The sequence below is a fragment of the Oncorhynchus kisutch genome, linkage group LG7, assembly GCF_002021735.2.
Source record: "Oncorhynchus kisutch isolate 150728-3 linkage group LG7, Okis_V2, whole genome shotgun sequence".
Lineage (NCBI taxonomy): Eukaryota > Metazoa > Chordata > Actinopteri > Salmoniformes > Salmonidae > Oncorhynchus > Oncorhynchus kisutch.
In genome coordinates, this window is record NC_034180.2 from 13,612,013 (window position 1) to 13,628,346 (window position 16,334).

The window sequence follows — 16,334 nt, forward strand, 5'->3', positions numbered from 1 at the left end:
GTGAGGTAGGCAAACATTTACTTTCTTTTTCGGACCTCAGACCTGCCTAATTCTCACTTGAAACATAGTTTTTGTGTTTAATAGGCTACATTACATTCTCTGTTAACATATGACCCCAATGTGATCTGTTCTGCAATTTGTAGTCTATGACATTTCAGACTTGCGTATCGTAATTTTCACGATTTGGATGTAGAAAACTACTTTTTCAAAGTGACTTGGGCTCCCGAGTGGCACAACGGTCTAAGGCACTGCATCTCAGTGCTAGAGGCTTCATTACAGACCTTGGTTTGATTCCAGGCTGTATCACAACTGGCCGTGATTGGGAGTCCCATAGGCGGCACACAATTGGCCCAGGTTCGGGTTTGGCTGGGGTAGGCCATCATTGTAAATAAGAATTTGTTCTTATCTGACTTGCCTCGTTAAAAATAAAAGTTAAGTACTAGATTTGTGCTAGACGTGTGCTCCTAGATTTTTTTCAAGGGTAGATTTAGTGTAGCTTAACTTCTTCCAGTGTGAAGTAATTGGTAGCTTGGTAAACTACTGTCTATTTTCAGAGTAGCTTCACTAACACTGTCAATATGTTGTTCTGTCAGTGTAACATTTATTTTGAACTACACTCACTCAAAAAATCTTGTTAATGTGTAAGTGCGTCACAACGTGGATACTATTGTGCAGGAGAAGACTTTTGTTTTTACACAAATTAATTCACTGTTTGTTTCATTTATGATTTTTGTTGAATAAAAAGAGGCTACCAGAGCTGTGGTATTGTTTATTTGTTAGTTTTTATTCCTTATTTCCACGCTGGCATGTACATGAGGTTTGTTGGTAGCCTGGTGGAACCAGCAGAGATCGGACTGCTTCCACCAGCCTAGATAGTTGGGACAATAATTGGGAGAAATGTATCAAATATTTGAATAGGGGTGGGCTGTCAAGGAATAAGTGAGGCAAGAAGTAATTCTACTGTACATACTACTATACCAACTGAGCAGAGGAATTAGATAACAGTTCACGCATTTTGAACAAAGTCACTGTTTGCAACTGAAATAGTCAACTTTGCAGAAGCAGAGGAAGTCATTCTTGGTTAATGCGCTCTCAAGTGGCCAGTTGTAGAACTGTTGATACTGACAGATCAGAGCCTTGGCAAGGCTCCATAGCTTTAATTTGTGTTCTGTTGAAATAACAGAGTACACAAAGGAAAGAAATGTTTAGCACCATGTGTCCTACGCTCCCTCCCTCCCACCCACCTTTCCTAATGGTCCTCAATGATTTTAGTTTCTTCCTATCCCAGTATTGAGGTACACATCATATAGATATCTCAATCATTCAATCAAATGTATTTATAAAGCCCTTCTTACATCAGCTGATGTCACAAAGTGTTGTACAGAAACCCAGCCTAAAACCCCAAACAGCAAGCAATGCAGGTCTAGAAGCACGGTTGCTAGGAAAAACTAGAACCTAGGAAGAAACCTAGAGAGGAACCAGGCTATGAGGGGTGGCCAGTCCTCTTCTGGCTGTGCCGGGTGGAGATTATAACAGAACATGGCCAAGATGTTCAAATGTTCATAGATGACCAGCAGGGTCAAATATCTACACTACCTTCAACAGTGAAGAGGCGACTCCGGGATGGCCTTCTAGGCAGAGTTGCAAAGAAAAAGCCATATCTCAGACTGGCTAATAAAAATAAAATATTAAAAGGGGCAAAAGAACACAGATACTGAGTCCCGGAGTCGCCTCTTCACTGTTGGCGTTGAGACCGGTGTTTTGCGGGTACTGTTTAATGAAGCTGCCAGTTGAGGATTTGTGAGGTGTCTGTTTCTCAAACTAGATACTCTACTGTACTTGTCCTCTTGCTCAGTTGTGCACCGGAGCCTCCCACTCCTCTTTATATTCTGGTTAGAGCCAGTTTGCGCTGCTCTGTGAAGGGAGTAGTACACAGTGTGTTAAAAGATCTTCAGTTTCTTGGCAATTTCTCGCATGGAATAGCCTTCATTTCTCAGAACAAGAATAGACTGACGAGTTTCAGAAGAAAGGTCTTTGTTTCTGGCCATTTTGAGCCTGTAATCGAACCCACAAATGCTGATGCTCCAGATACTCAACTAGTCTAAAGAAGGCCAGTTTTATTGCTTCTTTAATCAGAAAAACAGTTTTCAGCTGTCAACAATTAACCCTTAAGGCAATGTTCCCGCGTTTGCAGAGACAAAATTCACTGTCAATTCTGCATATGTTGGCTCAATTGGAAATTACCTTTCAAATTGTGCATTGTCGAAAAAGCGCAATCGGATCGGTCTTAGTATTTTCTCCATTCACCATCTCCTGTAACTGTTATATATCTCAATAAGCAACTAAATTAAAAAAAAAAATAGTAAAATGTTTTAAACCAGATGTGCACATTTATCAGCTTTACAAACATTCATATGAAGTATTATTATGTTTCAATGTTTCAATTCCCTTTTAATGTGCTGTGATTCACAATTTATAAAAGCACTCACACTTCTGAGTTATCTCGTTGCAGGTTTTCATGGGAATAATTCGATAACTTCAAAGAAAATAAAAACCAGCATGCTGTTCTTGCTAGTGTGACTTATTTATTCAAGCTTAGACTACGTGGCGTACTCTTGGCCTTTCTTCTGAGCTTTTTCTGTGTCGTGCTCAAATGCAATTGGATGCTTGATATCGAAATCATTATTAAAATGATTTACACATAATCAATATGGCCTTTCCATATTGATGCCTATCACTACTACTGAGTATAATGCTGTTAATGATTAACCTCCCACATCTACGTTGTTGAGTAATGTTCCCTTGATTGATTACATCACCACAGCTAAAATAGAAAGGTATCTTCCAAAAACAGCTTCTTTGAGGTGTATGTAAAGGTCATGTGAAGTTTGCTCATTTCAAACGGTGTCCAGAAGGATCTCTTAGGAGGACAGTTGTGTCATGTCTGCATATTGTATAGTACTCGTTAATTCATTCATTTCGAGACTTCTGGACTAAATCAGTGTGTACCATGGTGAATATGGTACAATTCTTTATTGGAAAGAACCTGACATACTGTAGGTAGCATACAAGTTTGAAATGGTGCGAGACAGGGAATAATTTTTCTATCTATTAACTTATATTTTTTCATTTTAAAGAAAGCTACACAAATTTGTAGAAATGGACAGTAGAAACATAGCAACCCAGTGCCACACAAACATCAATCCATTCATTACAGCCAATGTTCTCTTACACGTCAGATTATTTCCCCATTGGCTCTTATTGTGACCACCTAAACTGAGGGCATCTTAACAGAAAATATCATCTGCTATTCTCCTACAGGACAGTAAAGACGTCACAAGAAGTAATCTGTTAGGGCCTACACTATCCCTGTGCAATATTAACTGACAGCTACAAAGGTCATAATTTTTAGGTGAAGTAGTGAGAAGATTATAAAGGTTAAAGTCTTAATAGAACCAGACTTTATCAGAGATGCAGATGATTAAGTTTAGGTAATAGAGAGGCAATTGTTAAGATCCAAGGCCACCGATGTGAACCAGTCCTAACGCATAACTGTCCTTATCATGACATCTTTACTGTATAGGAGAATAGCAGATGCGCTTCTTATTGTGCACTCAGTTTAGGTGGTCTGCCACAAAGAACTGGTGGGGAAATAATCTGACGTCCATAGACAATATAGGCAGCGTAATCTATGCAGAGCCAAAGGCAAAAATGACGTCAAGTTAATGGTGAAAGTTTACGTTGATCTTTATAGTCCCATATAAGACATGGGCCAGAGGGCCACTTTTCACATATTGGTCCACCCTGGGGTGGCATAGTCTAATGATGAGTTTCATTGAGGTCCATGTCTGTGGGTTATGTTTTGGCTACACACGTGCAAAAGACAAGAGCAATGGAAAGTTAATGAAGGTTACGTTTATCTTTATTGTTTCTGTGGGTTATATTTCAGTATGATAACCACTTAGCGGAGGTAGCTAAATTGTGGTTATCTGTACATTAATGTTATGACCCCTTTCACATACAACAAGGAGATCCATTGAGAAAGCATTTTAGTTATATAGAGTCAACATATATTTAGTCCATGGACTAATAGGGACATTTGATCTGCAGGCAGGATGACATCGCAAACTACATACAATCCAAACCAAAGAGACAATATAAACTATACATCATGTAAAATAAATAAACAATATATATACAGCACATTGCTACTGAATAAATATACATGATTAGGAAGAAATAGTAAAAATATCAAATTAAATCATTTGAGGTGATTGGTTTAAGGTTTACTTGATTGAAAAAACGCATTTATAAAGGTGTTTAAATGTAGTTTATGAACTGTTATTTATTAGTTTATGGATGAAATACTTATACATTCATGTTTTAAGTGTAACCAAAATATGGCCATGTAACCACAAAATCTGGTCACAATGTGGTCACAGTGGACTGATAAAAGACACATTTTAATGCCAAGTGTAGGTATGGCAAATTTTGATCAGATTATGGTGATTGGATCATCTTGATCGGATGACGACAACCACACACGTGAGCACCAGGTACAAACAGGGCTTTAGTTTGTACGTGGCCATGAATCTCATCCAACTCCAGATAGAGTTGATCTGAGTAGTGGGAAGGAATGAACTCATCAATCTTTCACCTACCTTTCACCTACATTCTTGTGCTGTCCATTTCCTGAAAAGTTTCCATTGTGGAGATACAAGGTTTTCTTACAAATAAACAACAGAAGCCAGCTAAGTGAATTAGTCTCTCTTTAAAATTTCTGTCTTTCAAATATCATCTGGTGGGTGATGACACAGTGGCCATTTTTGCACCAGGAAGTTCACCACACAACAGCTAACAAACACAAAAATGCAATACACATGTTTATTACCACTCCCAAAATAAGAACTGCTTTAGTATTCAATTTGTGTGATTGTTAGATGAGTGGTGAAGTTTCTGAGTGGTGAAGTTTCTGGTGCAAAAATGCCTGCAGTGGCATCACCCACCAGATGAGATTTGAAAGAGAGTAATGTGAAAGTGGCTATAGCAGGGAGCAAGGTAGGGGGGGGGGATACTGTGATAAGATCCAGAGGCCCATTGTGAGGCCCATTTTTTAAGGTATCTGTGACCAACAGATGCATATCTGTATTCCCAGCCATGTGAAATCCATAGATTAGGGTCTAATGAGTTTATTTAAATTAACTGATTCCTTCATATGAACGGTCATTCAGTAAAATCTTTGAAATTGTTTCAAGTTGCGTTTATATTTCTGTTCAGTTGTCACAGCCGTCGAAAGAAGTAGACCAAAGTGCAGCGTTGTGAGCGTACATTTTCCTTTTATTTAAAATGTTGCCAACAAAACAACAAACATGAAGCTTACAGGGCTATAGTGCCACTAACAAAAGTCAACTACCCACACTGAAAGGAGGGGAAAAAAAGGGCTACCTAAGTATGATTCCCAATCAGAGACAACGATAGACAGCTGTCCCTGATTGAGAACCATACCCGGCCAAAACATAGAAATAAAGAAACATAGAAAACAAAACATAGAATGCCCACCCCACATCTCACCCTGACCTAACCAAATAGAGAAACATAGTGACATCAGTATATAATGACATACATATAACCAAAGATAAAATGATATGACTCGTTTCTGAAAGTTAGTCCCACACATTTTCAATTTTCAATTGCTCACCTCTCACTTTAGACCCCTTTCAGCACAAATAACCAACAGACCCTAAAAGTGTGTGAGAGAGAGTAGGAGAGAGAGTAGGAGAGAGAGTAGGAGAGAGAGAGAGAGAGAGAGAGAGAGAGAGAGAGAGAGAGAGAGAGAGAGAGAGAGAGAGAGAGAGAGAGAGAGAGAGAGAGAGAGAGAGAGAAGGGGCAATATCTCCTAAAGAGAGCGAGAGAGAGAAAAAATGGGGTTAGGAGACACATCATTTTAACTAATATTTGATATTTGTTTTTCAGAGGCTGTGATCAGACGATTCCAAGGTACCACCAAGGGGCAGCTTGGGACAGTAAATACATTGTTAAATTGCTGAGCTCCGCTACTACCACTACTACACTACTACTACCACTACTACACTACTACTACTTACACTACTACTACACTACTACTACCACTACTACTACCACTACTACTACCACTACTACTACTACTACTACTACTTGTCTACTACTACTACTACTGCCACTACTTGTCTACTACCACTACTACACTACTACTACTACTATGTGTCTACTACTATTACTACTTGTCTACTACTACTACCACTACTACTACTACCACTACTACTATTACTACTTGTCTACTACTACTTGTAGTAGGAGTAGGAGCAACAGCAGTACTGCTCTACTAAATAGATGGAAAACAGTGACCCATTGTTTATAACAAAGGAACTATTGCATAACTTGCATATTGTATGAGCATTAAATGAACTCCCATTATACCCAGTCACAGCTATTGGAACTACACAGTGGGAGATCATGACTTGTGTAGCCTTGAGGAAATATGAGCTTTACACAGCCACATCAGCATATGAGATAGGGGAGAGCGATAAGAGTGTGAGCTAACACGGGACATGGTTTAAAAGGCCAGGTGGTAGGCTAAGGCAGGTCACTCCTTAGAGTAGAGCCAGTCCAACCCTTCCAGCAACCATGACCTACAACGGCACTTGGAAAGTAGACCGCAGCGAGAACTATGAGAAATTCATGGAGCAGATGGGTAAGAGATTGATCGTTTTTGGAAAATTTGTTTTGGGGGAAAGACTTTTGGGCACAAATGGCACAAATGCATTTGAAAGCAAAGACAAGTAGGCCTACAAAATGTATACATAAACAGGCATACAAAGTGCATTTAAGAAATAATGCAAATAATGTATATTCACGTTTTGTACCACAGGCAAATTCAGTGTTTGCATAAAAGCTATTTTTAATGCATTACATGCCTTTAGATTAGAGGACTATGTGTGCACCTTGCACCTAAGGCACTGTAAAATGAATGCATCATCTCTAGGTAGGCGCTGCACTGTAGTACATGCAGATGAAATATCTTGTATAGTTGTTTGGGCATGGTTCAAAGAGATTTGGTGTTGGACACATGGATTGTGTGTCTGTTCACAGGAGTCAACATGGTCAAGAGGAAGCTGGCCGCTCACGATAACCTCAAGATCATCCTTGAACAAACTGGAGACAAGTTTGTCGTGAAGGAGGCCAGTACTTTACGCACGCTGGATTTGGAATTTACCCTGGGAGTCACCTTTGAGTATGCCCTTGCAGATGGGACAAAGCTATCAGTAAGCAATGCATTTATACAGTATTATATAGTATTATAGTATTGCTGCCATACAGACAATAGCTGTGGAAGAGCCTAGGCATAGTTGTTATGTTGATGCATAGTGTATTCCCAGGATAATAAATTAGTAACAATATAATTGAATGGGTGCATACCACAATTCCACATATTTTATTCCGATCTGTTATTTCCAATAACAAAAGTTTATTGCATTATTTTTCTGTGCTCAAAAGCTATTGAGAAGCTATTCAGTACTTGATAATGAATTGCAAAGTACAAGGCAATTATTATTACTCAATAAAACAGTACAGTCCCATTGGCTATGTTCCAATGTGTCCACACTAGGATACCGGTTAGAACACATTCACAATCCATTTCTTTATTGTGTACAGTATACTACTGTGCATATAAAGTATAACCACAGGCCTGATGAAGTATAAAACCTTTCAGCAACTAGATGAATATGATATAATCTTTTGAGATGTGCAGCATGACTGCAACAACGATTACCTGGAATGTTGCCACTTGATTCTTGGACCATTATCATGATGAATTATTTGACCTTTCACCCCTCAGGGTTCATGGGGCATGGAAGGAGACATGATGAAAGGTACATTCACCAGAAAGGACAATGGAAAGGTGCTGACAACTACTAGAGCCATTGTTGGAGAGGAACTTGTACAGGTTAGTTACCCTCTCTGGAAAATGTTTTACACACCCTTAATGAAAACCTCCATAAAACTTATTTACACTTTTGAAGAAGAAAACAAGCAGCAGACCTTGGCCAAAGTACAAATCAAATGCTTGAAAGTACCCATCTTGATTTACCTTGGAGTTTGCAATGTTGGGACTATTCTATTGGTTCAATTGTACATGGCAAACCAAATCAAGTGCAGCGTTTGACAGAATTGTTTGTCATGGATATGAATTTGAACCAGGTCTGGTTGTAAGTTTTTTTTTGTCATAAAAAAAAAAAATATATATATGCTGTATATATATATATATATATACTCTTCCTCCAACAGAGTTACAGCTACGATGGAGTCGAAGCCCAGAGATTTTTCAAGAGGGGTTAGAGGAAACCGATCAACCAATCCAACCGCTAAGAACAAGAAGCGTTACCTTCAAATCCAGAATGATACCATTGTGACACTGAACATTTTACAACCTTTCCTAAGCCATTGGACCACTTCACGTCTTTGTAACACCAACATAATTATTAGCTGTACAAAAGTAACTATTTGTAATAGAAATGTATAAAGCAGGTTTGATTTGCACTTCAAGTTTTGATATTTTAAGAAGTAAACACGTTTTAAAATTATTTATGGAGTCATTTTCTGAATTTCTCAATGTGCACATAATGTATACAGATATTTATGAATATTCACGATTTAGATGAGTACAATCACAGTACTGCAATACGCTATTGCCAATGACTCACTGTTGGCAATCATCAATGGAAATCAAGTGACTTCATAAACCAGAGGCATACAAAACACGTTTAGTGATTGCATAATTTTAAGTTTATTAAACAATGAATAAATATAAATGCATAGGCATCTCCAAAAATATCAAGTGTGCACAGTCAGCTCTACTGTACATGTTTCTTTTTAAATGGAACCTGTTCAACTTTCTCATGGAAAAAAATGCAAAGGCACTCCAGATACAACAGCAGAGCAATATATACGAAGTCCATACTCCCAAAAATAGCCCGTGAGAAGCAAGACTTACATAAATTAATAATAAACGGTATATTACATTAATCATTTAATGTAAAGCATTGAAATAACCAACTTTACAACAAGCAAATAAAAACACTATCAGTGAGAACTGGGGACACATTTTCATGTTGAGCTACATAAAAAAACTATAAATGGGGATTCATACAGTATTTCAACAGCCCAGGAACAAATACTATGACATCCATTTTTATTGGAAGGTCCCAGTTTGTTGAGTCTTACCCCAAATTATTTGAAAGCAAAAGTGTCAATAATTATTTTACCATTACAAAATGTTTATTTTACTAGAAGTAATGGCAAAACCGTGAATTTCAAAGCAGCATGCATTTAAATAAATGCACCAATCAAATGACAGTACACAATTGGATTATGAGTCAAATAAATAGCATAATCCATAAAGAAAAATAAATGTTGTTTTGCTAACTGAAAAATGACAGCCAAGATGCTAAGTATTCAATAGCTTTTTTCTCGTTAAGATTTTTGCCCATAGACGCTGCACTACATTTTATGCCGATGAGTCAACATGTAGGACCTGAAAATTCTAATATCAGGAATATTGACTTGCATTGAATTTACATGCTAAAAAGTTTGGAGACAGTGGCCAGTTAAACAAAACCAAAGCATGGAATGCTGTCTTACCTTGTCCATAGACTGCATAGACCAACATGTAATTTTGTAATTTGGGAGAACTATCCCTGTAAATTATTTTTCTGAAAGTACCAGGGTACTCTGGGACATGGGGCAAGATTCAGACTCAAGTTTTGTTAATGCTTCTGCCCAACCATGCAATTGCTGTATCTGTTCTTTGCACATATTGCAAATGGATAGAGGAACATTGCAATTAAAATAAATCATTATGTTAATAAACATTTTGGGGGGGGGGTTTATAATTTGATTTACACAACATGCCTACCACTTTGAAAATACAACATATTTGTTATTGTGAAACAAACAAGAAATGAGACAAAAAAAATTTAAACTTGAATGTGCATAACTATTCACCTCCCCAAAGTCAATTCTTTGGGGGGGTGAAAAAAAAAGTTGAACCTCCGTCCCAGTCTCAAATCTCTGGAGGACTGAGACAGGTTTCCCTCAAGAATTTCCCTGTATTTAGCGCCATCCATCATTCCTTCAATTCTGACCAGTTTCCCAGTTCCTGCCGATGAAAAACATCCCCACAGCATGATGCTGCCAACACCATGCTTCACTGTGGGGATAGGGTTCTCGGGGTGATGAGAGGTGTTGGGTTTGTGCCAGACATAGCGCTTTCCTTGATGGCCAAAAAGCTTAGTTTTAGTCTCATCTGACCAGCGTACCTTCTTCCATGTGTTCGGGGAGTCTCCCACATGCCTTTTGGCGAACACCAAATGTGTTTGCTTATTTTTTTCTTTAATGGCTTTTTTCTTCTTCTGGCCACTCTTTCGTAAAGCCCAGCCCTGTGGAGTGTACGGCTTAAAGTGGTCCTATGGACAGATACTCCAATCTCCCCTGTGGAGCTTTGCAACTCCTTCTGGGTTATCTTTGGTCTCTTTGTTGCCTCTCTGATAAATGCTCTCCTTGCCTGGCCCGTGATTTTTGTGGGCGGTCCTCTTGGCAGGTTTGTTGGGTGCCATAATCTTTCCAATTTTTAATAATGAATTTTAATGGTGCTCCGTGGGATGTTCAATGTTTCGTATATTTTTTTATAACCCAACCCTAATCTGCACTTCTCCACAATGTTGTCCCTAACCTGCTTAGTGGTGTTGCGAACTCTGGGGCCTTTCAGAACAGGCGTAGAAATATATATATATGCACACTGAGATCATGTGACAGATCATGTGACACTTAAATAAAGTTCACCTGTAGACAGTTTAACTAATTATGTGACTTCTGAAGGTAATTGGTTGCACCATATCCTATTTAGGGGCTTCATAGCAAAGGGGGTGAATACATACGCACGCACCACTTTTCTGTTTTTTAATTTTTTGAAACAAGTCATTTTTGTCATTTCACTTTAACTATTTTGTGTATGTCCATTACATGAAATACAAATAAAAATCGATTTAAATTATAGTTTGTTATGCAACAAAATAGGAAAAACGCCAAGGGGATGAATGCTTTTGCAAGGCACTGTACGTATCCCCAGTTAACCGCAAGTGGTTTTGTCCATGGATGTCCATTGTCCATTGTCCACGATGTAGCTCTGTTGCAATTTTTTATAACAGGCAATGGAGTTGAGATATCTGGAATGTGCCATTTTCCTCTCACAAAGAAGCACTTTGCATGAGCAAACGACCTATAACATTTTCAATATGTAATGGCAAGTGATCCAAGGCAATGTCCAAATGCTGCAAAATTGCAACATAAATCATGAGCTGCAGTGTTCAGAAATCCCCATGGATAAAGTACCATCCCACCTATATAAAATAAGCAAAAGTGTCACTCTGTGGGAAGAAAATGTCACCCATAAAGTGTTAAACTATGAAGTGTTAAAGGTTCAATGCAGCCACTCAATATCAACTAGTTTCTGTGATTGTTCTCAATTAAAATGGTCAAAAAGAAACAAAAATAGCTTGATAGGAAATAGCAATTTCTCAAGCAAGAAATTTGCTAGGACTGTCTGGAAGTGTTTGACTGGGGAGGGGAAAACTACAAAAAACTACAAAATTATGTTTCTGCTGTTAATGGCATAGAGATTTGGAACTTATTGGTCTAAAAACTAGTTTACCGCATGGGGACGTCACCATGGAAGGCCAAAACTCCCTCTCACCAAAACTTTGAGAAATTTCAAACAGCTCAAAACAGCTCTTACACTACAATTATCACAATTTTACAGTATTATTCCAACCTCATAGTTTGGAAATATATATAGAACACGGGAAAAATCTAGACTACACTGGGCCTTTTATCACCAAAACTGAAGCCATTTCCCATTGGGTTATTTATCTAATACGTAGGCGGGTAGCCTAGTGGTTTGAGCATTGGTCCAGTAACCAAAAGGTTGCTGGATCGAGTCCCCGAGCTGACAAGGTACAAATCTGTCATTCTGCCCCTGTACAAGGCAGTTAACCCACTGTTCTCCAGTAGGCTGATTTTGTTCTTAACTTACTTTTATTTTTAAATCCTATTTTCCAATCACAATGTGAAATATCAAAATGATGTATGTAAAAAAAAAACATGAAAATAAGTAGAAGTTATGGTTCCTGGTTTTTGACAGGAAATGACCCGACTTATACAATGAAAACGGAATAAAATGAATTCTAATGTGAATGATATTTGTTTGGCTTCATTCAAAAATATCTAGAGGACAACTTGCTATCATCTTTATCAAAATTGTAATAAATTGCACCTTAAATTGCGATACTATGGGTGTCATTGACAAAAACATATTGACACAATCATGCTCGCATAGTGTCCCACACCTTGGCCCAGATTGAATCTGATCGCAGGTTATAGGCATTGATAAAAACATATTGACACCATCATGCTTGCATACATTAGTATTCCACACCTTGGGACACTATGCTAATTTTCAGATTGAGACAACATTATCAGCACTTACCGTGAATAGGATCTCCGTGAATGTGGGAACATTGCCTTTAAAAGCTACAATATCTATAACCCGTGATCATATTGAATCCCTACCGTTATCGTCACTGAATAAAAATATAATAATAATAATGACAACTTAAAGGTTATTTTCACTGTTTTCAGACTCTATTTTTTCCACTTACTCTGAAAGTAGTCTACAGAGCCAGATAAACTGTCACCCACAGCTTTGATTTGTTTAAATAGCCACTACTAACAATGGGAGTGATAGGGGCAAGCTCACCATGTTCAACATTGCACGACAAAATCAACTCAAATACCTTCAAATCAGTGGTGTGAAGGTGAATGGCAAGGCACTGGAGTGACAAACCACCTTTGCTGTCTTTGCCTGGCTGGTTCCCTCTCTCCACTGGTATTCTCTCTGACCCAATTACTGGGGCTAAGTCACTGACTTCCCATGCCGTCCCTAGGAGGGGTCTAGCTTTTTTCACTATATTCGTGTCCGTTTTTGCACCCCTTGGGCTCGTGAGGTGGGGGAGATATTTTTGTGCTATACTCCGCCTTGTCTCAGGGTAGAAAGTCGGTGGTTTGTTTATATCCCTCTGGTGGTGTGGGGGCTTTGGCAAAGTGTGTGGGGTTATATCCTGCCTCGTTGGCCCTGTCCGGGGGTATCGTCGGACAGGGCCACAGTGTCCCCCGAGTCTCAGTCTCCAGTATCTATGCTGCAATAGTCTATGTGCCGGGGGGCTAGGGTCAGTCTGTCCTATCTGGTATAATTCTCCTGTCTTATCAGGTGTCCTGTGTGATTTTAAGTATGCTCCCTCTAATTCTCCAATCTCTCTCTCACTTTCTCCCCTCCCAGAGAACCTGAGCCCTAGGACCATGCCTCAGAACTAACTGACCTGGCGAATCCTGGCTGTCCCCATCCCCAGTCCACCTGGTTGTGCTGCTGATCAAGTTTCTGCTGTTCTGCCTGGAACCCTGACCTGTTTACCGAACCGGTTACCTCATGCCGGATCTACTCTTTCAACAATCTCGACCTGTGAATGCTCGGGCATGAAAAGCCAACTGACATTTACTCCTGAGGTGCTGACCTGTTGTATCCTCTATAACCACTGTGATAAATTTTTGACCCTGCTGGTTATCTATGAACGTTTTAACATCTTGAAGAACAATCTGGCCTTAACGGCCATGTAATTCTTATAATCTCCACCCGGCACATTCAGAAGAGCACTGGCCACCCCTCAAAGCCTGGTTTCTCTCTATGTTTCTTCCTAGGTTCATGCTTTTACATCAGCATTGCTTGCTTTTGGGGTTTTAGGCTGGGTTTCTGTATACACACTTTGTTACATCTGTTGATGTAAAAAGGGCTTTATAAATACACTGCTCAAAAAACTAAAGGGAACACTAAAATAACACATCCTAGATCTGAATGAATGAAATATTCTTATTAAATACTTTTTTCTTTACATAGTTGAATGTGCTGACAACAAAATCACACAAAAACTATCAATGGAAATCAAATTTAGCAACCCATGGAGGTCTGGATTTGGAGTCACACTCAAAATTAAAGTGGAAAACCACACTACAGGCTGATCCAACTTTGATGTAATGTCCTTAAAACAAGTCAAAATGAGGCTCAGTAGTTTGTGTAGCCTCCACGTGCCTGTATGACCTCCCTACAACGCCTGGGCATGCTCCTGATGAGCCAACTCCTGGACAGTCTGTGATGCAACGTGGATGTGGACGTTGGTGGATGGAGCGAGACATGATGTCCCAGATGTGCTCAATTGGATTCAGGTCTGGGGAACGGGCGGGCCAGTCCATAGCATCAGTGCCTTCCTCTTGCAGGAACTGCTGACACACTCCAGCCACATGAGGTCTAGCATTGTCTTGCATTAGGAGGAACCCAGGGCCAACCGCACCAGCATATGGTCTCACAAGGGATCTCATCTCGGTACCTAATGGCAGTCAGGCTACCTCTGGCGAGCACATGGAGGGCTGTGCGGCCCCCCAATGAAATGCCACCCCACACCATGACTGACCCACCGCCAAACCGGTCATGCTGGAGGATGTTGCAGGCAGCAAAATGTTCTCCACTGCGTCTCCAGACTCTGTCACGTCTGTCACATGTGCTCAGTGTGAACCTGCTTTCATCTGTGAAGAGCACAGGGCGCCAGTGGCGAATTTGCCAATCTTGGTGTTCTCTGGCAAATGCCAAACGTCCTGCACGGTGTTGGGCTGTAAGCACAACCCCCACCTGTGGACGTCGGGCCCTCATACCACCCTCATGGAGTCTGTTTCTGATAATTTGAGCAGACACATGCACATTTGTGGCCTGCTGGAGGTCATTTTGCAGGGCTCTGGCAGTGCTCCTCCTGCTCCTCCTTGCACAAAGGCGGAGGTAGCGGTCCTGCTGCTGGGTTGTTGCCCTCCTACGGCCTCCTCCACGTCTCCTGATGTACTGACTTGTCTCCTGGAAGTGCCTCCATGCTCTGGACACTACGCTGACAGACCCAGCAAACCTTCTTGCCACAGCTCGCATTGCCATCCTGGATGAGCTGCACTACCTGAGCCACTTGTGTGGGTTGTAGACTCCGTCTCATGCTACCACTAGAGTGAAAGCACCGCCACCATTCAAAAGTGACCAAAACATCAGCCAGGAAGCATAGGAACTGAGAAGTGGTCTGTGGTCACCACCTGCAGAACCACTCCTTTATTGGGGGTGTCTTGCTAATTGCCTATCATTTCCACCTGTTGTCTATGCCATTTGCACAACAGCATGTGCAATTTATTGTCAATCAGTGTTGCTTCCTAAGTGGACAGTTTGATTTCACAGAAGTGTGATTGACTTGGAGTTACATTGTGTTCCCTTTATTTTTTAGAGCAGTGGATAATTGATTGATTGATGTTACTTAGAGGTGATTTTGCCACAGATTCTGAACATAGTGAGCTTTCCCCTATCACTCCTTTTACTTTTTGGTTGGCAGTGGCTAAAGTTGGTAAAGTTAGCAGTGGTTGAAATAAATGTCTCTCCATGCATGTACTTTTTATGTCTCTCATGGCCTATAAAGTACATGCATGGTACTGTACGTGAAAAAATTGAGGCAGGTCCCAAAAAAAGTGAAGATATAATTGAAGTAGACCCAATAACATAAACCAATTGGAATTTGGATGTCGGTTGGATTTATGTAAAGTATGCCATGCGCATGCTCATACTGTACACATCACTATTGTTACCTCTTTATAAGTCCTCATGCAGGCTAACATTGTAACAGTTGTCTATTCAGCAGGATAACAAGTATGCAAACACAATGTTAGTGTTTGTATTCTGAGATTGCTGAATTTGGTGCTCATATTCGGAAATAAAATTTGTGTTGGCCACACAATCAGGGATGCACATAACCTTAAACCAAAAGATACACCTCTTGATCCCAGAGGTCAATGTCACACTGTAGCAATTGTATATTCAACAGGTTATCATTATATTTTACTGTAATATGCCTTGGACTGCCCTTTCCAACTTCCAACTCATCTATCAACATACATAAAAAAAATTCTCTCTGACAGTGGACTATCAAACTGTATCTTACTTCAAAATACATATAAGTACTTCTGTAACGCACAGTGCATCAGTGATTTGGCATTTGACACTGATTTCAATTGAAGTTCTAGGAGCAACACCTTTCCAATCAGCAGACTCTTTGGCATCCAGTTCAATAGATTATTTTCCATGGACATCAGACCTATGAGTAAGAAGAGGACAG

The 16,334-nt window shown here is 39.8% G+C and overlaps 2 protein-coding genes across 2 annotated transcripts in view; one reads left to right on the forward strand and one right to left on the reverse strand.

Moving 5' to 3' along the window:
- The first annotated feature begins 6,598 nt into the window (after positions 1–6,598).
- Positions 6,599–8,621, forward strand: LOC109894213 (fatty acid-binding protein, intestinal-like). The gene is made up of 4 exons (XM_020487509.2): positions 6,599–6,730; positions 7,129–7,301; positions 7,877–7,984; positions 8,326–8,621. The coding sequence occupies exons 1-4, from the start codon at positions 6,664–6,666 to the stop codon at positions 8,374–8,376; spliced, it is 399 nt and encodes a 132-aa protein (XP_020343098.1). The 5' UTR covers positions 6,599–6,663; the 3' UTR covers positions 8,377–8,621.
- Positions 8,622–15,389: 6,768 nt separating this feature from the next.
- LOC109894791 (inactive ubiquitin carboxyl-terminal hydrolase 53-like) overlaps positions 15,390–16,334 on the reverse strand; it is a 51,018-nt gene continuing 50,073 nt past the window's right edge. Inside the window, exon 18 of the mRNA XM_020488472.2 lies at positions 15,390–16,313. The gene's annotated coding sequence lies outside the window, so the exon portion shown is untranslated. The remainder of the gene's footprint in view (positions 16,314–16,334) is intronic.